The sequence below is a fragment of the Mytilus californianus genome, unplaced genomic scaffold (assembly GCF_021869535.1).
Source record: "Mytilus californianus isolate M0D057914Y unplaced genomic scaffold, xbMytCali1.0.p SCAF_1, whole genome shotgun sequence".
NCBI lineage: Eukaryota > Metazoa > Mollusca > Bivalvia > Mytilida > Mytilidae > Mytilus > Mytilus californianus.
In genome coordinates this window covers 130,754,485-130,782,378 of record NW_026262581.1, presented here as the reverse complement: position 1 = coordinate 130,782,378, position 27,894 = coordinate 130,754,485, and the positions used below count along the sequence as shown (strand labels likewise).

Below are 27,894 nucleotides of genomic sequence, written 5' to 3'. Positions count from 1 at the left end.
TCATTTTTTCATTCATTCAGATTTGATCAGTTATCATCATATTTTAATACAGAAACAAATAACATTTAAAAAGAAAATTATTTAAATGGTAAAATATAAAAAGTGGCCTTTCTATTGTTTTAAAGGACACAGTTTAAAAAGTTGTTTAACACATGAAATACATATAATCACTTAGGCGAAGGTGGCAGCAGACGAAGGAAGCGGAAGTGTGAGTTACAATGCATTATGGGAGGATGCATGCTCCATAACTCTCGTCACTAAATTTGTATAAGGGAGATATATGAGATTACTAATATAAATTCCATAGACCAATTTCAGAAAACTTTAGAATTCAGTCAGAATTTTTTTCCGGGTTTATCTTAGATATATGTATACTATCTTGCCTTTCCTTGTCGTCTTGTTAAGTTGATTTAGTTTTTGTCAGACATCCAGCATTTTGTGTTTTGCTAGCAGTAAAGTTTCTGGAATGAGAAATGCATGTCTTGAGTGCACTGCCTTGTGCATTTTCTTGCAGTAATTTTCAGTATCTACTGATCTTTGTACATTTTCTCTTCCAGATTACTAAGCATTCATTTTATTTGAGAAATTTCACTCTATTAATTTGATATATAGAAATATCTAAATATTTGTTGTATTCCATATTCACAGAAAAGTCATTAATTTTCTACTTTAAACAACATCCAAGTTGTATAAGTTCCCACATATCATAAATGAACTCTCTCTTTTTCATGGCTATTTGATAGATAAGAGTATAGTGAAATATATTGACTTTGAGATGCATGTAGCTTTATAAAGCGATGGCTATGCATGATGCATTAATGACTAATAATTATTTAAAAGAACAGAGTTTTTTGTCAAATCGTATTCCGAGATCTGTGTCAGAACACTTGTTTTCAAGAGTGCTACTGAGATGTATAATTGTGTAGTTTGTGGATAGTTTGTTTATGCATTTTTTGTAAGAAATTTAATTGAATATTTCAAATGTGGTATCCATGTTGTAAATATATGATTTACCGTTTTGTATTTAGATGGTTAATGTATGAATGTTCATGCATAATTGAAATGATTATTATATTTGCGTATTATTTGCAGCCAAGGACTATGAATTAAGAAGAGATCATGTACAGTTATATGAAGTTTTAGGAGAAGGACAGTTTGGTGATGTGTATAAAGGTGCATGGACAGATAAGGTAAATATATGGACAACCATCAATAAAACACTTTCTTTCATATTTGGTGATTTGCAAGTATGTCTGTTTTCTTGTGAACATACTCGATTTATCTCTGTTTTCCATAAATAAAAGTAGTGAAAATTATATACTTGTTATATGCAGAAAAACAAAATAATATTGTCATTTGCTAACACATTCTTTTTCTGACATTGAAGGGAAAAGGTACACGTTTAGGCTTATTTAGCCTTGTGAATTAGAGGAAAATGAAAATTGTATTATATCTTTCTACTCATACATTGGAATAATGGCTTACTGTTAATGTTAACATAAACAGTAGATTGATGAGGATATTTAACTGTGAAATCATCAAAGTCATGTTATATGGAAAATTTGTAAGATTTTTGCAAATATCGTATAAAGAAAATTTTGGCAAATTAACATAGACAATAGAACATAAGCAGACCCAAAAATAATTTCTTGTCAGCATGTAAATGATCACAAAAACCTTTTGTGTTGATATATATTTATGTAAGGTTTGTTTTTTTAACTATGTGAGACAAATGGTACAAGTTTTGTACCATTTTGTAATGTCACTATTTAAACTTAGCTACCTGCAAAAAATGAAATTCAAGAAGGGTGAGACGTGTTGATGGTAAATGATAGTCTTGATTCATTTTGATAAGTTTTAAAACTTTTGAAATGTAACGAAATGAAAAAATAAGACAAATATTGTATAATGGATCAAATATGATAAATGGCTGTTTTATAGGATTCAGAAGTTCATCCTGTTGCTGTGAAGACATGTAAAGAAGAAAATGAAGAAACCATGACAGAAAAATTCTTAGAGGAAGCATGTAAGTTTGTTATATTTACACTCAGTGAAACATACACATCCAAATATTAGAAAACTAATCATGCATTCACTCAGAACATCATACCAAACTAAACTAGGCCAAGTCATGAAAGATTTCCATAAAAGAAGCATGTTTAAATTTCAAAAGTTAGGGAAATAAATTCCACTCTCATTTAAGTTTGTAAACAACATAGGATAGGATACTGCTATAAAGTAATGATATAGAAGAGTATAACTGCTCAAAAAAGGTAACAGATACCAGGGGGTAATAAACAACATAGGATAGGATACTGCTATAAAGTAATGATATAGAAGAGTATAACTGCTCAAAAAAGGTAACAGATACCAGGGGTAATAAACAACATAGGATAGGATACTGCTATAAAGTAATGATATAGAAGAGTATAACTGCTCAAAAAAGGTAACAGATACCAAGGGGTAATAAACAACATAGGATAGGATACTGCTATAAAGTAATGATATAGAAGAGTATAACTGCTCAGAAAAGGTAACAGATACCAAGGGGTAATAAACAACATAGGATAGGATACTGCTATAAAGTAATGATATAGAAGAGTATAACTGCTCAAAAAAGGTAACAGATACCAGGGGTAATAAACAACATAGGATAGGATACTGCTATAAAGTAATGATATAGAAGAGTATAACTGCTCAAAAAAGGTAACAGATACCAGGGGTAATAAACAACATAGGATAGGATACTGCTATAAAGTAATGATATAGAAGAGTATAACTCCTCAAAAAGGAAACAGATACCAGGGGGTAATAAACAACATAGGATAGGATGCTGCTATAAAGTAATGATATAGAAGAGTATAACTGCTCAAAAAAGGTAACAGATACCAGGGGGTAATAAACAACATAGGATAGGATACTGCTATAAAGTAATGATATAGAAGAGTATAACTGCTCAGAAAAGGTAACAGATACCAAGGGGTAATAAACAACATAGGATAGGATACTGCTATAAAGTAATGATATAGAAGAGTATAACTGCTCAATAAAGGTAACAGATACCAAGGGGTAATAAACAACATAGAATAGGATACTGCTATAAAGTAATGATATAGAAGAGTATAACTGCTCAGAAAAGGTAACAGATACCAAGGGGTAATAAACAACATATGATAGGATACTGCTATAAAGTAATGATATAGAAGAGTATAACTGCTCAGAAAAGGTAACAGATACCAAGGGGTAATAAACAACATAGGATAGGATACTGCTATAAAGTAATGATATAGAAGAGTATAACTGCTCAATAAAGGTAACAGATACCAAGGGGTAATAAACAACATAGAATAGGATACTGCTATAAAGTAATGATATAGAAGAGTATAACTGCTCAGAAAAGGTAACAGATACCAAGGGGTAATAAACAACATATGATAGGATACTGCTATAAAGTAATGATATAGAAGAGTATAACTGCTCAGAAAAGGTAACAGATACCAAGGGGTAATAAACAACATAGGATAGGATACTGCTATAAAGTAATGATATAGAAGAGTATAACTGCTCAATAAAGGTAACAGATACCTAGGGGTAATAAAGAAATTAAGAAAAACACACTAATTTGTATGAAGGATTGTTCACTTTGTTAGTCTAAAAGTTTGTTTATTTTCATAGCAATTGGCGTACTATTGAATTAAGTTTCGTATTATGACTAATATGACTGACAACATTAGAACATTCAACATATTAGAAAGGGAATGGATAAATGTTTGAAATAGGATTTCGTGGTATTTCTGAAGTACATCTACACCCATTTTCCTGTCACTGAATGAAAATATTGCTTTTTGGCACCTTATATAACTTTCTGTTATATTTCAGACCAGTATGAAATAATTCTTATTTTATAAGAAAGATTAAGTTAATATAATTTCTGTTTTGATGTTTCTATACATATTGTATTTCAGTTGTAATGCAGCAGTTTGATCACCCCCACATCATACATCTGATTGGTATATGTTCTGAATCTCGACCTGTTTGGATTGTCATGGAATTGGCTAAGCATGGAGAGGTAAGATTTCTTTTTATATATTCACCTTTCACATCAGTTCTCACTTACGAAAGACTAGTATGATATGCAGTAAAGCATCTTATGTTTCAAGAATGCTCTTAATTGTATATAGTTCTTTTTATGCCCCCACGTATCGGTGGAGGCATTAAGTGTTACCCTTGTCCGTCCCGTCAGTCTCGTCAGTACATCCCCAAAATTGGTTTCCATTCTCTTCCTTTAGTTTGCCTCAACCAAATGTTATCAAACTTATACACAATGCTTATTACCACAAAACACAGATCAAGTTCAAAATTGTGGCATCACTTTAACCGTTAATGAGTCATGCCCCTTTATAAACATAAAAATTGCTGAATTTTTGTTTCCGTTCTCTAACTTTAGTTTGCCTCAACCAAATGTTATGAAACTTATGCTTATAATCACAAAACGGTATTAACTACATGAATCCTGCATCTGTATGTGGAAGTTGACTCATGCATATTTACCAGTGAGGGCACCTGTGGCCCATAGACACATTCTCCATTAATTTTTATATTTAAGCATCAAACAGTTTAATGAGTTTGAAAAATATATAACAGCAAAAGAGAAGAGATAGTAATTCTTTTGTATGTCGAACAATGAATTAATATCTCTTGATATGGAAATTTGTCAACTTTTGGAGGATTACTTCTTGGCAAACTCCTCCACATCTGGTCTTAATTTTACTGTGGTGACCTAATGTTGTTTGCACAATATTCATTTTTGATATGTGATCTTAAACATTTCCCCTTTATAACCCTTAGAAATTACAGAAACAAGGTTTTTATGCCCCGACCAATACAGGAGGGGGCATTAAGTGTTGCCCTTGTACATCTGTCCATCCATATGTACTTCTGTCTGTATGTACATCCCAAAATTGGTTTCAGTTCTCTAACTTTAGTTTGCCTCAACAGAATGTAATGAAACTTGTACACAATGCTTATTACCACAACTACAGATCAAGTTCCAATTTGGGTAGCGTTACTTTTACTGTTCTCGAGTTATGCCCCTTTATAACGTTATATACGAGGGGGGGCATCATCTGAGTCCCATGGACACATTCTCCATTTATTTTTCACATATATTAAAGCATTGTATAGTATTACATCCTTATTAATCAGATTTTATAGATATTCACACAAAATATTTTAAAATCAATATGACATTTGGTGTATTTTTCCGAAACCTGTCAAAATTATCATCGAATTTTGTGGATGAAATTGGTATGAATAAAAGTTATTTATAATAAAATGAAACTGTTTGATTCAATTCGAGCTTTGTTTTCTTTAATTTGTGAAAACTCATTTTGATTTGAATAATGATTTTACTTTTGTGATATGCCCTTTACCTGACTTTTAATCGTACTGTTTTGATACAAATTTTCCTGACAGCCACATAGCCATTGTGTGCTAACATGATATTAAACTGTGATCTCTCTATCGATCATTTAATCAATCCCTATTAGAACTGAGTTTACTAGGGTTTTTAACTAAAGAAACTTGTTTCTACTGTATTCTTATATGCCTGCTTGGTGCATTTAGTACTTTAGTGAAATCTTCTAAAGAATATTTGTAACATAAATCAATTCTTTACCTCATTACATTATGTTTGAGTCTTCATAATTTTTTTTTTTTTGGGGGGGGGGGGGGGGGGGTAATCCAATATTGAAAATTTAACTATATTGCTTTATCTATGCCAATTAAGGAAACAATTATTATACGACCGCAAAATATTTTGCGGTCGTATATTGGTATCACGTAGACATTTGGTATCCGGACAGTAACTTTAGTATTAGTAAATAGAAATCTTTGAAATTTAAACATAAGGTTTATAACCACAAAAGGAAGGTCAGGATTGATTTTGGCGGTTATGGTCCCAACAGTTTAGGAATTAGGGGCCAAAAAGGGGCCCAAATAAGCATTTTACTAGTTTCATGACAATAACTTGTGGAACAGTGTATGAATCTCTCTGAAATTATACCACAAGTTTCCATACCACAAAGGGATGGTTAGGATTGGCTTTGGGGGGTTATGGCTCAAACGGTTTAGGAATTAGGGGCAAAAAAGTGAGAAAAAACAAGGGTGTCTTGGTTAATGGACAATTAAGTACAAATTACAGTGTAAGGGAGGTAATTCAAACACAACTTTGAATTACCTCCCTTACACTGCTTTTAAATTATGTATAAAGAATTTTTGTATTGTCTTGAGGTGATTAGCTGTCAATTTATTTTTAGAAGTTACTATTTTAATAATTTTAAAAATGTTGATTAAGGTAAATTAATTTTAGCTATGATTATGTATGTCATTTTCTATTTTAAGACTTTTATGATGTATTTAAATGGGTTATTATGGTTGCAAACTCCATTTTTTTCTCCTCAAGAAATTCAGAAATCAGAAAGAAAATCCTTCAAATTTTTTTTTTTTTTGAAAAAGGGGGGGGAGGTCAATTCACAACAGCATAGTGTATTGCTCAAAAGCAAAAAATTGAATATAAATTCAAATCATATAACCAATTCTAAGTTCTATGACTACAGTTATTCTGTGTAACCTATTATGTGTCAAATATTGAATTACAATCCAAATTCAGATCTGTATCAAGCGCAAATATTGTGTCCATTTTTGCCCCAACTGTTCAGGGTTGGACCTCTGTGGTCGTATCCAGCTGCGTTCGGCGAAGCAATTTATTTGTCTGTGTTACTGTTTTGATTTTGATTTTTTACGTTTGTTTAAGTTTAGGATAAAAGTATATATTTTCACATAGGAACTACTGTTTCGACTTTTGTACATTCTCTGTATCTAATATTTCAGATGAGAGCATATCTTCAGAACAACCGTCCTCGTTTAGATTTATGTACACTGTTAGTATATACTTGTCAACTAAGTACAGCTTTGTCATATTTGGAAAGTAAAAAGTTTGTACATAGGTAAGTTTAAAGTTTTCACAGTTTATATTTAAATTTGTTCACTCAAACATATTAGAAAAACATAAGAGTTGAAAATAAAATACACTCCTATAACATTCCAGACTATTATTTAGCATACTTAAAACACACAGTGCTTATTTTGTATACTCCCTATGAATTTTAATGTTTGAAATGAGATTTGACCTCATACCGTATTGTTAAATAGCCCTAACTTTTAGGGGTTATGATATCTCTAATACTATTGCAAAGATCCTTTAATGAATTTTTTGATAAAATTTCTGCATGACTTTTAAAGTAATTTTTGATAGGGATGTTGGTCAGTTTTCACCCATTTCTTATTGGATTGCAAATAAAATCCAAAGTATTTAGGGAAGATTCAATCATTGCAAAAGTTTACACATAATACATTATATTAAATTGAATGTGGTTATTTTTTCACAGAGATATAGCTGCCAGGAATGTTTTGGTATCATCTCATGATTGTGTAAAACTGGCTGACTTCGGTTTATCCAGAGTTGTTGAGGAACAAAGTTATTATAAAGGTAAGTATCCAGTAAAATTCAATCCCGGCGGATTTGACCATATTGGTATTATCATTATCTTTTTATGGTTAAAATCTGCTGATTTAAAAGTTGTTCAGAAGTAGAGATCCAAGGCATACTTAAGTCAAACCTTAAATTTAGAAGAAGATTAGATTCATATAATATTATGTTTTTAGTTATTTTCTTGGATCATTAAAATGGGAATAGAATAGCTAAATTATTCATATTAAATTGATCTTATAGAAACAAAATTTCTACCATATGAGCACAAATAAAATTTTTAATATGATTTTTATCTCCCTTTCCTCAGCTCAGCAATTTAATGATAATTTGACGACTTTTGTGAAAGCTATGTTAGAATTTCTATGTCTTATGTGTTGTCTGTATGCCTTCGATCAGGTCAGGTTAGTAGGGATAATTTATTTTAAAAAGTCAAAGATGTTTGATATGAAGTTGCAATATAAATTGTTATTTCTTTGAAGTTGAAGTATTCTTCTCTATGCACAATGTATGCCACAGTTATCAAATTGCTGTTTCCAATTTTTGGAAAAACATGCCAGACATATTTCTTTGTCAATATCCTATTGGTATTTTTAATGTTTGTAGATAGATGTTCTTCATGATCTGTGAAATAATTTGCCCCTACCCTAACAGAGGACGCCTTAAGTTTTACCCTTGTCTGTCTGTACGTCCGTATGTCCCAAAGTTGGTTTCCGTTCTCTAACTTTAGTTTGTCTCTACTAAATGTTATGAAACTTATACACAAGTTTGAATTTTGGTGGCGTCACTTTTACTGTTCTAGAGTTATGCCCCTTTACAAATGGAAAAATTGCTGAATTTTTCGTTTCCATTCTCTCACTTAAGTTTGCCTCAACCAAATGTTATGAAACTTATACACAATACTTATTACCACAAAACTCAGATCAAGTACCAATTTGGGTAGCGTCACTTTTACCATTCTTCAGTTATGTACCTTTATAACTTTATATGATATGCAAGCGGGGGCATTATCTGTGTCCCATGGACACATTCCCCATTTATTTGTAATTTATGTCAGTATTGTTACGTACAGAAAAATCAATGAAATTAATAATTTTCATGTGAACTACTTTATGATTTCTAGCATCCAAAGGAAAACTGCCAATAAAATGGATGGCTCCAGAATCTATTAACTTTAGAAGATTCACTACAGCCAGTGATGTGTGGATGTTTGGTAAGTCTAGTTTTAGTTATCTACAGACTTTAAAAACTGTGTGTTTTCCTAGATGACTTTTATAATTGACTCATTGGGTTGCTTAATAAAACATAAAAAGACACAGAATTTACCAGATATACAGTACAACAGAATACACCAACCACCACAACATAAAAAGAAAATGAAAATATAGAATTAAAAACAGACAAACAACAATGGACTATAAATGGCAGCCATGTGATTCTTCCGGTAGGAGTCAAAATCTCCCGATTTTTAAGCCCTCTTCCATCCCTCCTGTTAATAATTCAAATCTTCCAGTTTTTAATAAATTTCAACCCCCAAAAAATTGTCAGTCTTTATTTTTTATAACCATCGATGTCAACATTAATTACGTTTTAGTGTCACTGATGAAGGTAATTTTTACCTGTAAATCAAAGAACTTGTATAGTTATATGGCTTCACTTGACAGCTTGGGTGTCAAACATATTATTGATTAACGATTTTTTAACTCAGGCTAACTGCCGTTATGTAATAATAGCTTTGTGTATTTGAAAACACTTTAAAGAAATTTCAGGTTACTTCCCTTGTTTTATCATGTTTTAAGTTACCCTCATTAAAATAATATAAATTGATACCCTCATTAAAATAATGTAAATTGATTTACGCTAACCCAGTTTGTCTTCCTGGGAACAGTGTTCCAGTGTACAGCACTTTAAAGTCCTGCAATAACAGTAGGCTAGCACAAAGCAGTCAAAATTATACATACACCCTTTAGTTTTCTTTTATTTCTTTTTATTTTATTTTACTTATTCAATTTTTTGTATGTACATATAAAACCTTTTAATAATTTTTATTGAATTCACATACACATATTTAGGCCTATTTGGGTTTATACAAAATATTTTGGCTACTAAATTCTGCTCTTTACTTGGCTGCTGGTGTACCGTGACAACGTTGCTGCCGCTCGCTGTCGTTTTTTTTTAATTTTTTCTTTTATTTATTTAAGTTCTATGTTTTTTTAATATTTTATTTCTATTCATCAATTTATTTATCAATTTATTTATTTTTTTTATTCATCAATTTATTTATCAATTTATTTATTTTTTTTATTCATCAATTTATTTATTTATTTTATTTGACAAATTATTGTTCATTTTACATTTTATTCATGTTCTGTTTTTTTCTTTTTGTCACTCAAAATTATATCAATCACCATAAGGTAAAAGTAAATTATTTAAATGCCCAAAAAGGCGTTAGCCAGGGCCGACCATGCAAGACCCTCATGGGTAGTCAAGGTCGTTAAACCCCCCCCTCGTTGTTGTCGTCGTTAAGTAAAGCTTAATAGAGTGTTTATGATAGATGGGTTAAATCAACATTAGCTAGGAAAATGGAATAACACTGTAAAACACTTGGGCCATAATTGGATTTGAGGAATACACTAAGATAGATGACAGATGAGTAAAGGAAAAAATCACATACAAATAGTATAGCATTAGCTTAAAGGTAACAATACAGAGAAAATACAGAAGTAGTAATATTGTTATTTTAAAAAGGGGGAAATATGTAGCTTTATCATCAAAATGAACACTGAAAACTTCGATAAATATGTTGATAAAAAATCTCCAGTAAAGGGGCCTAAACTCCAGCTGAAAATTTTCAAATCTCCAGTTGTGACTTGACAACTCTGTCACATGTATGAAATGGTCAAGATAGCCTGACTGAGAACAGACACAGTATGTGTAAGGTTTGCTGTCTTGTTGACATGATTGCCATATCTAGGTTTATTCATAAATAACCTTCTTTATTAAATTTCAAGTGGGAAAATATATGAATGTTTAATAAATATATTTAAGTTTGGGTAAGCCTTGATTTTCTTCCTCTTCCTTATGTTTGTAATCTTAATTTTAATATTTACCAATATTAATTGTATGTGCAAGGTAATGTTTTTTGTTTTAAAATTGTATGTAATCAGAAGAAATGCATATTAATTGTTTAAAGCCATTGAAGTATACAATGTTTTCACAATACATCTATAATCAAACCATTATTTTGTTTTGCAGGTATATGTATACAGTATTTCCACAATACATCTATAATCACACCATTATTTTGTTTTGCAGGTGTATGTATATGGGAGATACTTATGTATGGAATCAAACCATTCCAAGGCGTAAAAAACAATGATGTGATAGGTAAAATAGAAAATGGTGAGCGCCTTCCATTGCCACCTGGTTGTCCTCCAGCCTTGTATAATCTGATGTGTGCCTGCTGGTCTTATGAACCCACTAATCGACCATCATTTGCTGATACCAAGGGTCGCCTTTCGTAAGTATTGTCTGAAGTATAAAGGAATTTTTTTTACTGAATACATGGATTTTTCTAGCATTCCACAGGGTCCGGTATTTGGAACCATTCCCAATGGCAAAAACCCTACATTTTTCCCAATTTTGGGAGGAAAAATTCTAAAACGATCTCAAAATTCATTTTCATCTATATTATTTATGACAGCGATGTTCATTTTGTTCAACTGCTAGCTTTAATGCCGAAAATCAGCAACAAGTAATGTGTAAAACCGAGTAAGAACATATCTGACTGACAAATGGCCGTTATAAACCGGAAATGTAGACAATTACAATACCGGATCAGATTCTGGGAGCAGATAGGCTAATTCCGGGTTTACAATAAATAGATAAAAAAAAATCCAGGCAGGTGAAAAAATACAGCTATAAATTTAAATATAAACACTAGAATTGAAAACCAAAAGATATATATGAAAAAGAAAGAAGAAACAGGAAATATTTTATACAGAATCTCAAAATTATTTACTTTTCTGTATCACGAAAAAATGTTGATAGTGGATGTTTTTATAATGTAAACATATAACTACAGAGGTAATTTCTTCTCAATTTTGAAGGGCCAGTAAAAATCTGGAAAAGCAAGTGAATTTAGAAAAGTGTTAGCCTGCTTGGCCAGTTAAAATAAATCTTATTTCTATCCCTGAATTATTTATTATATTAACGGTTAATGTAAAAAAAGGCAGTAAATTTTATCACATGTGCACTTTAATACTACAATATTTTGATACTAAAATAAACTTGATTGCCTTGTTGTCAAGTTTAAAAACAAAAAGAACGGAAAATAAAATTATCAATAGCAATCATGTAGTTTTTTACTTTATTTTAAATAAAGATAATTTCTAATGAACTAAACGCACTAAAACTCGCATTTTTTTTCTCTCCCAAAATACAGAGAAAAACCCTTGGAATATGATCAAGTTTTGAGCAATTATATGTACCAGACCAAATAGTAAACATTATTTGGAGTAGAAGTGAGGTTGAAAGCATATTTTTGTGTGAAAACTGTTGAAAGATTGTTATATAGAAGTAATTGTAGGGTATTATAGCTTTTTGCAGGATATTGCTTGACTAGCGACGAAAATAGCATTGTAAAAGATAACTCAAGTGTTCCTTGTTCTTGCATAAAAATTAGCCCTTCCCATAGATCCCCAGGTTATAAAAATATATTGTGTGTGGTTTTAAATGAACCATCTACTCAACCAATTTTTACTGACATTAAGTGTTGCTTCTCATGAGTAGTGTATGCTACACATTGTCTAATAAATAAACTCAACCGTTGTGTGCATATCTAAAGCAAAAATCTGAACATGGAGCCAAGATATTAAGACCAACCCCATCCAATAATGTAAAAACTCAACTGTCTATAGTGATTACCTAAGAGGGATAGTTGTAATGCCGACCGGAAATTGAAACTTGAAGATTTTTTTTTATAGATAAATATTTTTTTCTGAAGACACAATCTGCTTAATGAGCTCACTTTGTTCTTGATTACTTTGAAATCAATTCCTACAATGACTATGGTACTTGTATTTGATGGCAAGAATTACCATACTTCTGCCCTTTGAACCCTTTGAAGCCTTGTTTTTCTTGAATCAGCCTGCTAATTGACACTTGTATTGCAGACAATTCCTCTAACGTTCTTAACCTGAATGATGGAGGTCATGTAATTGTAATTTTGAGATTTTTTACAACTATTTTATTCATTTTGAATATGTATGAAACTGATTATCAAGGGTAGATAATCGGCAAAATTATGATGGTTTCACTTATATGAAGTATTCATGCCATTTATAGGTGAAGAGGATAATTCATGTCCTGTTAATAATTATCATTAATATACCTTACATATATGATAAACAATTCTATTGAGTAATACGTTATCAATTGACATGGAATTATCCAGTTAATTAGTCCCTACCGACCAAGTCGAAGGGGACTTTAAGTTTGCACTCTGTCTGTCTGTCTGTCTGTCCTGTCTGTCTGTCTGTCTGTCTGTCTGTCTGTCTGTCTGTCTGTCTGTCCGTCTGTCAGTCCGGCAAATCAGTTTTTCACATTTTTTTTCTTCATGCTTGAAGATATTGATTTGATATTTGGTATATTGTTTTATCATGACAAGTTACAGATCAATTTCAAATTTTGTTCTGGTCTGATGATTTTGTGCAGAATTATGGTCCTTGGACTTAGAAAATTCACTCAAATAATCAGTTTTCAACACTTTTATTTGATCATGCTTGAAGATATTGACTTAATAATTGGTACATTGTTTTATCATGACAAGTTACAGATCTAGTTATAATTTTGTTCCGGTCTGATGATTTTGTTTAGAGTTATGGTCCTTGGACTTAGAAAATTCACTCAAATGATCAGTTTTCCAGACTTTTTTCGTCATGCTTGAAGATATTGATTTGATAATTGGTATATAGTTTTATCATGACAAGTTACAGATCAAGTTCCAATTTTGTTCCGGTCTGATGATTTTGTGCAGAGTTATGGTCCTTGGACTTAGAAAATTCACTTAAATAATCAGTTTTCCACACTTTTTTTCGTCATGCTTGAAGATATTGACTTGATATTTGTTATTTAGTTTACACCATGACAAATTATAGATCAAGTTAGCATTTTGTTCCAGTACAATTGATTTTTAACAGGTAGGGGACCATGTATTGCCATGCAATACTCTCAGAATGCTTGTTTACATTTAAATGCAACGAAGGACAAAATTCCTTTAAAATTAACAACCAGCGGTGAATAACCTTTTAAGCTTCTAGATTTGTACGCAAGTTATTCATTCCCCCTCAAAATGACATCACAGGCATATGTAAACAAAATGGCAAACGTCACTTTCAAAGCCCATGTTTTTCAGGTTGACAATATTGGATATTCACCTTTTCTATAGGCCATAATTGTATAATGACAAAGTAAAAGTTTGCAAAAATAAAGATGAATGTAAATGTTTTGACCACTGTCTAGCTTATTTTGTCGTCTAACTTCCTTCAGCATTTGTTCAATTTTGAAGGAATTTAGAATATTAAATGTATTTCCATTCATAAAAGGGATATTTTATGTAAGAATTGAATGTTTCTTTTTTTTTTTAAAGTTTTATAGCATTGTATATGGATAACACATGCCACCATGGCTGTTGCATTTGATTGGGAGAGTTTAATTGGTTGTTTGCCAATCCAAATGATGGAATCCTTATAAAACATCTATGTAATGTAACTATGACTCTAATGGTCATTTTTTGTCTCGCCTTGACGGGGTCAAAAAGCGAGACATAGGTATGCCGTTTCCGGCGGTGACGGTGGCGTCAACAATGTATTAGTTTGCGATTAGGTCTAGTTCATGGTGAACCACTAGTGGTAGGTCAATGATATTTGGTATGCAGTTGTATTAGCATTGGCACATCTCATTACCATGGAGATTATTTGGCCCCGCCCCCTCAGTCAAGGTCTATTGACTTTGAAACTTTTCATAGTTTACATGTATTAGTTTGTGATTAGGTCAATTTATGGGGAACCACTAGTGGTAGGTCAATGATATTTGGTATGCAGTTGTATAAGCATTGGCATATCTCATCACAATGGAGATTATTTGGCCCCGCCCCCTCAGTCAAGGTCTATTGACTTTGAAACTTTTCATAGTTTTCATAGTTTACATGTATTAGTTTGCAATTAGGTCAATTTATGGGGAACCACTAGTGGTAGGTCAATGATATTTGGTATGCAATTGTATAAGCATTGGCATATCTCATTACCATGGAGATTGTTTGGCCCCGCCCCCTCAGTCAAGGTCTATTGACTTTGAAACTTTTCATAGTTTACATGTATTAGTTTGTGATTAGGTCAATTTATGGGGAACCATTAGTGGTAGGTCAATGTTAATTGGTGTTCAGTTGTATAAGCATTGGCATATCTCATTACCATGGAGATTATTTGGCCACCCCTGATCATGGTTCATTGACTTTGAAACTTTTACATAGTTTACAAGTTAATGTTTGTGTTTAGGTTTGTTTAAAGGGAACAACTTATAATAAGTCAATGGTATTTGGTATGCAGTTGTATTAGCATTGACACATCTCAATCCATGGAGATCATTTAGCCATGTACCTTCAGTCATGGTTCATCGACTTTGAATATTTACATAACTTACATGTTAAAGTGTTGCTATTTTATAATTTCAACATTTGCATTATCAAAATTACAAAAAGGCGAGACATATCTCTGTGATAACAGTTTATTTTTCCTATGATCCGTGAAAAACCATTGAATTTAAAAATAAACAAATCTAAAGTCTCAAGTTATATAAAATTTATTTTTGTGGGCTAATCTTTTCATGTGTATTGGAATGAAATGTCATAATTAAGATGAAAGAATAATTTGGTTTGTAGTGAGATTTTAGAAGAAGAAAGATTCCGACAGGAAGAGGAGATGAGAAGAGATAACCGGAGGATACAGGATATAAGTTGGAGTATGTATGATAAATAGGTCAAGTGGTCAAATAAACCAGAGTTTACTTTGACATGTTGAAGTGTTCTACTACTTATAGAAATATACCTTTATAAATGTATTATTTTGGATAGATGTTATTATACTGCACTCATTAACACTTTGAACCCTGTAGTTAATACAAAATATGATAATCCTTTGAAATTTAAATAAAATGTAGGTGTACATTAACCCAGAGCTTCCAAGTAAGCTTGTCTACACCTTTGTTTTAGGTGCTCTGTGTTTAAATAGAGAATATCATATGGCTCTTTCAATATCACACCTGTATCAACCCGAGTCACCAATATAATCCCAAGAGCTCTGCTTGAGGGATTATATTGGTTGAGGATTGATATTGTGTGTGATATTGAAAAGCATATCATATACACTTTATTATATATATGTACCTCAAGTACAACTAATCTCTTATATATTTTTCACAAGACATGGCGTAATACATATTAGGGGTAGGTAAAGCTTTTGTAACCCTGACTGATATCGATTACTTGACATCATACAGATTAGGGGTTTGATAAAGCCTTGCAACCGTGACTAATATTGATATCATCACGGATGGCTGATTGTCATCAATTGTATTACACATACAATTTACCTGTATTTACTACTAAGTATATAATAAAATGCCTTTATATATCAAATTCTCCTTTGTCCCTTCCAGAAAATAACCCACCAATCATTATACTATACTGACATCAATTCTTGAATATTCTTTATAAATAATGACTGTAACTTGATTTTTAGAAATGATAAAAACATTTATTTATGAATGAAGTTTTTGAGCTACTGATTATGTAATTTAACAAAAATATTACTCAATTTGCTTTAGTTTTTTCTGAAGTTAACAATTTTTAGACAATACTAATGATAAACACATACAATATGGTGGTTTCTATGAAAGAACAACAGCAGTTTTTTGCATAGCCATGATCAGTGATGATTATTGTATTTCATATAGAATGTGACCCTCTCCCAGCAGCCCCTGGTTTCAGGTATTTGTTGACTTACATCATTATTTGACATGTTTACCCCCTATTAAAAACTTTTCTTCCTGTAAGGAAGTTAGTACTTATTGGGATTACATGCAAATTATTTAAATTGTTTAAAATTTTAGGAAGGAAATTAAATAATTGACCAATTGATTCAGTTCACGAAGGAGATCAATACCTGTCAGACAAGATACACACATAATATCTTCACCAAGTGTTTTCCGTTTTGTGGCTTTTGTTCCATTATCATGTAGTCAAATTTGACAGACTTATGTTGATTAACATTTTTTTCCCTGCCTTGGACCTCGGCATGTGAAGTTCATTTAAGTTTGAAGATATTTTTGTTTTACAATTTGTCAAAATGAGTTTCAAGCGAGCTGGTTTGAGATTGTCTGCTAAATTTAAAAGGAATTCTGACAAGGAAAACAGTAAATATAGTGTTGGAAATTATAGAAATATTTTTTTTGGATTGAAATGTGATTGTTGTTATGAATATTGAATTAATTATGTTTGGGAAAAAAATTGATTTATCATTTCATTTAAAAATTTTATTGAAAACTAACAGGACATTTTCATTGAAAACATTAGTGAAAAAGTTCAAAAAGATCACTGGATTTGGGAAAAAATAATGGATGGATAACCTGCTTTAGTAAACATTGAAGAAAAAAGTAACAGGTGCCATTGATTGGAAAATAATTGTGACCAATTGAAGTTGATTGAGACCTACTCGTTTACCATTATCTTTATTATAGACTGAATATAGTGCAGTGTTAAACATGGTTGATATCATACTTGTTACTTGTAATACTTTTGTAGATACAGCTATGAGATACAATCTCTGGAACTATATCATTCACAGTCAGCAATGCTAAAGAGATCTATTCTCTTATGACTAAATCATATTAAGAGAATATATTCAGGTGTATTTTAAAGTTTTCATGTGATTAACAAGTTGTTTTCATTTCAGGATCAAGCGGATCTGATATTGAGGAACCTCCACCTAAGCCTGCACGACCCCAGTATCCTGCCATGTCACCCACAGGTTCCACACCCAATCTGGCAATCAACCACAGCATAGCATCTCTACCACATCACTGGAACAGTACGACAAACCTGCCAATAGGACATAGTACCCCATCAGGACCTAGTCCACAACACCCTCCTCCAGGAACCATTCCAAGGATGTCGGAGCAGAAACTGAATGATATTGGTCCAAGGGAAATAAATTTACAACATTACTTTCCGTCATCATCAGGATATACTGCTGTATCATCAGTCCCTCACCAAAATATTCATCAGGATATTAATAATGACTTAGTGCAAGGACACTCTCAAATACCTGGGGAAAGAGGTCTGGTGTACCCTCGGTACCAAGTTCCTCGTAATCCCCAGGAATGTGCTGAGATATTTGGTGGACATTATGAAACCACTTCCCCTCGGGGTTCAGCTGTGATAAATGACAATTTTACTCAGGAAGGCCATTCAGAAATGCCAGTAAGTTTTTTAGTCATCTTATACCATTTTCCGTTCTCTAACTTAGGTTTGCCTTTACCAAATGTTATGAAACTTATACACAATGCTTATTACCACAAAACACAGATCAAGTTTGAATTTTTATATAGTAAAACAAATTTCAACAATTTGAAAATTTTATAGTAATTGCTCTAATGTCTACAAAATGAAGATTCCTGTAAAGAAACTTTTTCTGACCAGTTTCAATGTAGTATTAATCAAGTAACAGTTTATGTCCTTTAATAACACCAAGAGGGGGTTAATAGAACACCGTTCTTTTATTCTGTTTTTTTTTAACGTTAGAATCAGAAAATTTGAATATACATCTTTTTAGGACTGGGAATTCCGTGAACCATTAGTGCTAAATAATAATCACCACGATGAATCTGATCCTAATGTGATAGAACAGCGATTACAACAGCAACAACAACAGTTAGAAGAAGATGCAAGATGGCTTCAAGCTTCAGAGAAAAATCTAGTAAGAATTAATAAAAAGAGATATATAAAAATGAAAATATTGTTACGAATGTAATGAACAATGACAAAAAAATTTTATAGTGGTGAAGAGCTTAGTTTACAAGGCTTTCATGTTATAATTATTTAACTTTTAACCCTTTACTTCTATGATATAAAAAAAGCTACATTTTTGTGATGGTCTTTAACCATCCAGTTCCATGTTCTACCTTTTACTCTTTTTATGCCCCCACCGTAGCGGAGGGGGCATTAAGTTTTACCCATGTCCGTCTGTACGTCCGTCCGTACATCCCAAAGTTGGTTTCCTTTCTCTAACTTTAGTTTGCCTCAACCAAATGTTATGAAACTTATACACAATGCTTATTACCAAAAAAACACAGATTGAGTGTGAATTTTGGTGGCGTCACTATAACCATTCTCGAGTTATGCCCCTTTACAAATGGAAAAATTAGTGAATTTTTCTTTTCCGTTTCAACCAAATGTTATGAAACGTATACACAATGCTTATTACCACAGAATACAGGTCAAGTTTGAATTTTGGTTGAGTCACTTCAACCGTTCTAGAGTTATGCTCCTTTATAAGTGGAAAAATTGCTGAATTTTTAGTTTCCTTTCTCTAACTTTAGTTTGTCTCAACCAAATGTTATGAAACTTATACACAATGCTTATTACCACATAATACAGATCATGTATGAAATTGGGTGGCATCACTTCTACCTTTCTTGAGTTATGCCCCTTTATAAACATAAAAATTACTGAATTTTTCGTTTCCATTCTCCAACTTTAGTTTGCCTCAACCAAATGTTATGAAACTTCTACACAATGCTAATTACCACAAAATACAGATCAAGTTTGAAATTTGGTGGTGTCACTTTTACCGTTCTAGAGTTATGCCTGTTTAAAAATGGAAAAATTGCTGAATTTTTCGTTTCTGTTCTCTAATTTAAGGTAGCCTCAACCAAATGTTATGGGACTTATACACAATACTTATTACCACAAAACTCAGATCAAGTATAAATTTGGGTAGCGTCACTTTTACTGTTCTTCAGTTATGTCCCTTTACAACTTTATATGATATGCAAGTGGGGGCATCATCTGTGTCCCATGGTCACATTCCCCATTAATTTTTCTAATTATTGACCCATGACAATTTCTTTAAAATAAGGTTACCACGAAGAATAGCATTATAAGTTTGCAATATGGGATTCCATGCATATCTTCTATTAAAGAATAGTTACTACTGTAATCACTAGCCAGTCAACACTGAGGTTGTGAGTTCGAACCCCGCTCGTGCGGGTGCACTCGACTCCAATCTTAATTGACTAGGATTGTCAGTTTTTCTATCGAAGGTCGGTGGTTTTCTCCGGGCGCTCCGGCTTCCTCCACCAATAAAAACTGGCCGCCACGAAATAGCCCAAAAGCGGTGCTTAAAAGTGGCGTTAAAACACCAAAAATCAATTAATCAATCTATTAAAGAATTTAAAACAGAAATGCTTTCTTTTTAAAAGGGCAGAGACAAGTATGCTGTTCCTGTTAAACCTAAAAATAGAGAATCTACAAAAGAAAATGCTCCACCAGTGCAAATGGTAGAAACTAGACCAACAATAACAATCCAGAATAGAATTTCAGGTATGTCACTTTCTAGTAGAATTTATACAAATAGTTCATGAATAATTCTTAATTCACTGCCTTTAAGCACTGTTTTACTTAAACTACATCTATTTTTCTAGGAAAAAGCAAATTATGTTTTTAGTAATGAGAATTTGTTGTGCATTTTTATTTGGAATATGGGAATCTTAAATAGGCAATAAAAGTTTTGTTTCTTTGCATATGGTCATGCAAAGAGTGCTGTGATTTTGTGTCAGGAATTTTAATACACCATATCCTTTGTTTTCCATTATTATAAAAATAAAGAGATGTGGTATGCTTGCCATTTAGACATTTTTTCACAAAATGAACAAGAATGAAAAACAACTACAGGTCACCATTTGGTTTTTATTATAGACAACAAAGGGTTGGAGTAAATGGTTATTTTCCAAATTGGAAAATAACCGTTTACTCCAACCCTTTGTTGTCTATCAGAAAAACCAAAGGCAGGAGTCCCTCAAGGGTCCATCTTGGGCCCTTTTCTGTTTTAGACATAGTAGATGTAGTTACAAAATAAAATAAAACTGTTTGCAGGCGATACTTGTTTACCCGGTATATTGTGTTGTAGACGATGAGAAATCAGCAGCTGAATCCTCAGGGCAAGATCTAGAGTCATTAGATCAGTGGGCAGAAGATTTGGGTGTAACCTTCAATGCAGACAAAACAAAATCTATGTACTTTACAAGAAAAAGTAATGGTGATGTCATATCATTATGCATGAATGTAATACACCTCTAGAAATTATATCAGAACATAAGCATCTTTGCATAACCCTATCATCTAATGCCAGATGGGCAAGTCACATACAGGATATTTATACAAAAGCTTGTAGACGTCTTAATATTATGAGATATTTAAAAAATAAGATTGATAGACAATCTCTAGAAAGACTCTATATTGCCTTTATTAGACCTATTTTGGAATATTGGAACATAATTTCGGATATCTGTACAAAAGAAGAATCAGATCTAATTGAGTATGTATTACTAGCAGCTGCTAGAAATTGTATCTGGGCTTCAAAGGGAACACCTAAATGGAAATTATACAAGGAATTAGGTTGGGATTTTCTCCAGAATAGGCAACAGAAAAACAAATTATCATTTCTTCATAAAACTATTTCTGGAGGCATTCCTAGTTACATTGCTGCAGATGTCTTGTCGTATGCAAACACTAACATGACTTTGTTTTTAATAAAGAATCACTAATTTTGAGAAATGTTTTTTGTAAACGCAAAAACTCCAAAAGTATAGGTAGGAGGCCAAAGAAATTCTGCACAGTTGTTGTGAAATTTGGCTCATTGATGTTTGTAAAAACTTCGTTTTTGTTAAAAAAAATCTATCACTAATTTTGAGAAATGTCTTTTGTATACACAAAAACTCCAAAATTATAGGTAAGAGGCCTATGAAATTTTGTATAGTTGTTGTGAATAATATGTAGATGTGAAGATCATATTTTGGTAAAATAGGCAAATTAATTTTGGAAAAACTTCTTTTTGTTAAAAAAATAACAATTTTTGAGAAATGTTTTCTTTTTTAACAAAAACTGATATATAGTCGTATTAAGTTATTTCAAAGTGATTGACAAATTATAAAAAAAAATGGTAAAAACTTTACAAATTTTTAGAAGCATCTTTTAGAAGTAAGTAGGATGTCATCGGAAATTGATACATAATATAGGCATAGTTTGCATTCCAAATTGTTTCCTCAAATCAAAATTGTGTTTAAAACTTCTTTTTTTTTAAATGATAAATTCTGAAAATCATATTTCTTGCTAGGATTTAAATGAAAAGAGGTATCATTTGCGATTATGAAATGTGTCAGAATTATTATTTACGAAAATGCCCACCGAACTACATGTCATAGTTCTTGGATTTTAACAAAACATGTTAATCGAGAGAACACATCCTGAATTATTCACTGGTGTCAAAATTTATGAAAATTGACAACCTATGAACATTTGCTTTGTATGCATTAGTCTTTCTGCCCCTGTGTGAGGAGTTCTCTTGCTGACATGTCAGTTTTCTCTAGTTCTTATTATTTATATAAATAGAACAACTTTATTGCAGTGAGTTAGTGAATTTGAGTAAATATCACTTAAAAGATTTTATTTGATTTTTTACCATTACTTATTAATGTGGTATAAAATTTGACAATATTATCTTAAATAGTAAACTGGCAAGGGTTCACTTATAATTATTTATCATATATGCATAGCCAATAAAATATTCGAAGAAGTGGGGGGTTGCCTCCCCTGACGCACTGCAATAATGAATGATCTATGAATTATCAGGAATATATTATATAGTATCAGATCATTTAATCCAATTCATTGTTTGGGAAAGGATTTGTATCGGCTTTGCCTTTTGTCCAATCCCTTTGTTTAAATGTATATTCGATATTTGAACAATAATCTATAAAATATTTTGAATTGAATTGAATCCTTTGGCCTTCAACTATAAGCAAATCTCATACCATATAGTAATTTAGAAAAAATCTTGAAAACGAGATATGAAAAATACAACTTTAAATGAAAAACCAGTTATTACAGAAGGCAACCACTGGACTACAGGCTCCTAGTTTGGGAAAAATACATAAATAATTTGGCAGGGTTAAACATACTCAACTCTCCCCTAGACCAAAATAGTGGTGGAAAACTAAAAAATTGTAAAGATAAAGTAGATAATATAAAGTTCACAGATAAACCTGTTAAAGTGTTAGGCTTGTATTTCAGTACAAATAAAACAGAATGCACAAAACTAAATTGGGAAAACAAGTTTGAAAAAGCAAAAAAACTTATTAAATCATGGGAAAAAAGACATCTTACTATCATCGGTAAAATTTTAATAATCAAATCACTTATAATTCCACAATTCACATATTTAGCAAGTATGACAGTCATAAATAAAACGTATATTTGCAATTTAGAAAGAGAAATTTTTAATTTCATTTGGGACGGAAAACAAGATAAACTAAAACGATCAACTCTAATATCAGATTACAGCAAAGGAGGACTCAATATGATTGATATTGACAGTTACTTTAACACACTTAAAATTAAATAGGTATCAAGATTAATAGAGTCAAAACATGAAAATTGGTCAATTATTCCAAGATTCTTTTTTGATAAATATGGTGAAAACTTATCTTTAAAATGAATTTAGAAATTAATAATTTAAAACCACTTAAAATTACAACTGTATTACCAGCATTTTATCTAGATATTGTAAAATGCTGGATACTTAAAGGTGGAGGTCAAACTAAATCGCCCACTAACTTTAGAGAAATACGCAAAGAAATATGCAAAGAAATAATATGGGGTAATAAAAACATAAAAATAAAAAATAAACCATTGTTGATGTTTAGCTGGATCAAAAGCGATATAATTTATATTAATGAACTTATTGATGAAAACGGTCAAATCGATGAAAAGACAATACTGCGAAAGTTAGAAATAAAACACAACTGGATAGCCGAACTATCAATACTAAAAAAAGCTATACCAAGGAGTTGGACAGATATCCTGAAAACAAATAACTCTGTTAAAACCTGAGTTAATATTAACGAAAAATTAATTAGAATGAATAAAACAGAAATAAATTTATCAGACCTAGACAATAAAACTGTCTATCAATATTTTATAAAAAACTCAATAACTCCTAACATTGGAATAATAAAATGGCAAAGAATATTAGACGCAAAACCATTACAAATTAGACAATCCTTATCCTTTACAAACAATGAAATATGTATAAACAAACTTAAAGTTTATGAATGGAAATTATTTAGATATATATTACCGAACCAAGAAAATCTTTTCAAATGGAAAATATCAAATACCCCAGAGTGTGCTTTATGTAAATGCACAGATAATTATCAACATTTTTTTAACGATTGTAGATTTGTAAAAGATTTTTGGAATAAAATAACAGAAAAAATGAAAATCATAAACTTTTGTAAGAAAATAACCCTAATAGATATAGTCTTTGGATATAAAATTGGAGAACGACATTATAATGATATAAATCTTATTATAACTTTGATAGGTTTCTCAATTTACAAATCATTTTACACATCAGAACAAAGAACAAATTGAAAATCCGCCGACATATACAATATCTTCAAAAACGAATTTGAATTATACTTTGAAGTAAACAGACATGTGAAAGAATGCAAAAGTAAGCTAATTCGCAAATTTCAAAAATTTATGTAAAATGTGCAAGATTAAGATATATATATATACAGTATTTATATATAGTTGTGAAGCATAACGTATAGAATAATAACTAATGTATCTATAAAATGAGATACTACACATGCAAATTTAAAATTGACACCTCTGCGTCCTTTAAGAAACCCCTTAAATTACACTTATTTTAAAACATTAAATCATAACACCAAAAAAATAGTGGTGTAACATCACTACATAAAAACAAACTGTAAAATCAATTGGAAAGGGCTTGACTCATCAGATTATTTTTAAACACAAAAACTGCTACCAAAAAACACAGGACACAAAGTAATGATCTAAGAATAATCTCAGTTAATGAAAGTTAGTTCAAAGCCAAGTTTCAACAAATAGATATATAAACTATGTTTTTCAAGACTTTAATATTAATCAGTACCCCTACAACAGGTTTAGTGTACGGACATCACGAGCAGTCTGAGAAAATTGCTTGAATATAAAATATATTTATTATTAACTTAAGCATTAGATATTAAACTTATAAACATATCTCTTGTGGAAATAATTTTAAAAAAAACATTTATCCCAAAAATATAAAAATATATAATGCAACCTTCCTTCTGTAATATTTAAGTCACAAGTTCATGTACAATTTGTTTTATTTTCAGGTGGGAGTCGTAGCAGTAGTACAAGTGAGTCAGATGGTCTTATATCTCCTAAACAGGTTAGTATCAACTTAAACATAAAGTACTCATATCTTATAGTTTATGTAATAGTCTTTTTGAAATCTCTTAAGTATCTCCCTGTAGTTGATAATACTTTTTCTTTTGATATAAAGGACAAATTTTCTTGTCAATTATTTCTTGAAGTTAAATCAGAGAAAAGGAGAGAAGACATGCATCTGTGGTAAACAAAGGTAAACAGTAAAATAAGGCAAATATTGCCCAATGCTTATTTAAGTGCAGATACAGTATAATCTATTGCTTTTTGTCCCCCGTGTATCGCATTGCAGGGGACATGGAAATACCGGGCGTCCGTCTGTGTGTCCGTCCGTCTGTCCGGTCTTGTTACTATAGGTTAATATCAGCAATATCTCGGACAAGTTCTATAATAGTGGACGATCGACTTTTTTTAAAAGAGTTATGCCCCTTGGAAATATTAAATTTATTGAAAATGGCCTCCTTAGCGCTCTCACGGGTACAATTCTTGCCAGATTTTGTCTCACCTTGACAGAGTCAAAAAGCGAGACATATATATGCTGTTTCCGGTGTCGGCGGCGTCCTCAACAATGTATTAGTTTGTGATTAGGTCTAGTGTATGGTGAACCAAAAGTGGTAGGTCAATCATATTTGGTATGCAGTTGTATTAGCATTGGTACATCTCATTTCCATGGAAATTATTTGGCCCTACCCCCTCAGTCATGGTCTATTGACTTTGAAACTTTTGCTTATTTTACATGTATTAGTTTGTGATAAGGTCAGTTTATGGGGAACCACTAGTGGTAGGTCAATGATATTTGGTATGCAGTTGTATAAGCATTGGCATATCTCATTTCCATGGAGATTATTTGGCACTGCCCCCTCAGTCATGGTCTATCGACTCAGAAACTTTTGCTTAGTTTACATGTATTAGCTTGTGATTAGATCAGTTTAAGATGAACTGTTAATGTTAAGTCAATGATATTTGGTATGCAAATTTATTGGCATTTGCAAGTATCGTTTCCATGGAGATTATATAGCCCCACCCCCTCTTCATGGTTCATTGACTTTGAAACTTTTACATAGTTTACAAGTTAATGTTTGTGTTTAGGTTTGTTTAAAGGGAACGACTTATAATAAGTCAATGGTATTTGGTATGCAGTTGTATTAGCTTTGGCACATCTCATTTACATGGAGATTGTTTAGCCATGTACCTCAGTCATGGTTCATTGACTTTGATTATTTGCATAACTTATGAAACATGTTGAAGTGTTGCTATTTTAATTTCAACATTTGCATAATCAAAATTACAAAAGGGCGAGACATATCTCTGTGATAACAGTTTATTATAAAACTTATACTATAGGTTAATATCAGCAATATCTCGAACAAGTTATATAATGGTTGACGATCGACTTTTTTTAAAAGAGTTATGCCCTTGGAAATATAAAATATGTGCAATGCGGGGGACATTGGACCTCTGTTCTTTTATTTTATGATGCTTTTTGTTTGTTCAGATATCAACATAAAAAGTTGTTTGATATTGTAAAATTTTACCTCAGCTTTTGATTATAATAGTACCATTAATTCAGGAATGTTTAAATGCATTTGTTATTTTGATTGTTGAAGACGGAACAAAAATGTGAGATAACTTCTGGCAATATAAGAAAATGCTACATGCATATAATCCTATTAAAATTTATAGTTTGATTTTTGAGAAACATATCATGGTCACAATTTTTGCAATGATAAGAATGACAATAATAACATGGCAAAAATTTCTGAATTCACTAATGAACTTTACTTGCAGACAGTTTTATACGCCCGTTTACGGGACGTATTATGGTATACCGTTGTCTGTCTGTCCGTCCATCATCAACATGTCAGACATTAACTCAAAAACGCTTGAACCAATTTGCATAAAACTTTGATAAATTGTTTATATCTATTGACGTGAGCTCCCTTTCGTTTTTTATAAATTTCAGATTTTACATTTCCGATTATGAGGTTTTATTCATTAAAAAAAGGGGGATTTTCCAGTTTTCTGACAATAACTCCAAAATGCTTTCACCAATTTGCAAGAAATTTTGGTGAATTGTTTATATCTATTGACATGAGTTCCCTTTCCATTTTCATAAATTTTAGATTTTACGTTTCTGAGTTATGGGGTTTTATTCATTAAAAAAAGGGGCAGTTTACAGTTTTTCGGACAATAACTCCAAAATGTGTTTAGCAGTTCTCATGAAACTTTGGTGAATTGTTTATATCTATTGATGTAAGCTCCCTTTCGAATTTTATAAATTTTAGATTTTAAGTTTCCGATTTATGGTGTTTTATTCATTAAAAAAGGGGGGATTTTCCAGTTTTCGGACAATACCTCAAAAATGCTTTCAGCAGTTGTCATGAAACTTTGGTGAATTTTTTAAATCTATTGACAAAAGCTCCCTTTCGATTTTCATAAATTTCTGATATGACATTGAGAAGTGATTGAATTTTTTGAAAATGCGATGGACGTATCATGCGCTCATGGCGCAGCTGTTTATTTGGACTTATCTAGAATGTTTATTTTATATAACGTTTCATGCATAAATGATAAAATGAAATTGAGCATCCGGGCGATAAATATTCCAAGTGAAAACCATCATTGCAAATCAAAACTAATATAAATACACTGACCTCAGGTATACTGACCTTAACCTATTATTTACATAATTTCTTGTGTGATTTAATACATTACACACCAATGAACACGCATGACAGATTAAGCGTTGACCGCAGATCATTTAATA

General features: G+C 31.5%; 1 protein-coding gene across 10 annotated transcripts in view; it reads left to right on the top strand.

Annotated features, from left to right (window-relative positions):
* The window catches only part of LOC127734144 (focal adhesion kinase 1-like), a 79,052-nt gene that overhangs the window by 45,696 nt on the left and 5,462 nt on the right, over positions 1–27,894 (top strand). For 9 of the 10 annotated variants that reach the window (XM_052243891.1, XM_052243899.1, XM_052243908.1 and 6 more), the window contains 13 exons: positions 176–208; positions 1,093–1,190; positions 1,942–2,026; positions 3,966–4,069; positions 6,892–7,007; positions 7,449–7,549; positions 8,673–8,762; positions 10,865–11,069; positions 15,489–15,568; positions 17,560–18,086; positions 18,439–18,582; positions 20,087–20,207; positions 25,076–25,131. In XM_052243891.1, coding sequence (XP_052099851.1) covers positions 176–208; positions 1,093–1,190; positions 1,942–2,026; positions 3,966–4,069; positions 6,892–7,007; positions 7,449–7,549; positions 8,673–8,762; positions 10,865–11,069; positions 15,489–15,568; positions 17,560–18,086; positions 18,439–18,582; positions 20,087–20,207; positions 25,076–25,131 — 1,760 coding nt within the window. The remainder of the gene's footprint in view (positions 1–175; positions 209–1,092; positions 1,191–1,941; positions 2,027–3,965; positions 4,070–6,891; positions 7,008–7,448; positions 7,550–8,672; positions 8,763–10,864; positions 11,070–15,488; positions 15,569–17,559; positions 18,087–18,438; positions 18,583–20,086; positions 20,208–25,075; positions 25,132–27,894) is intronic. The other variant, XM_052243863.1, reaches the window with a different exon arrangement.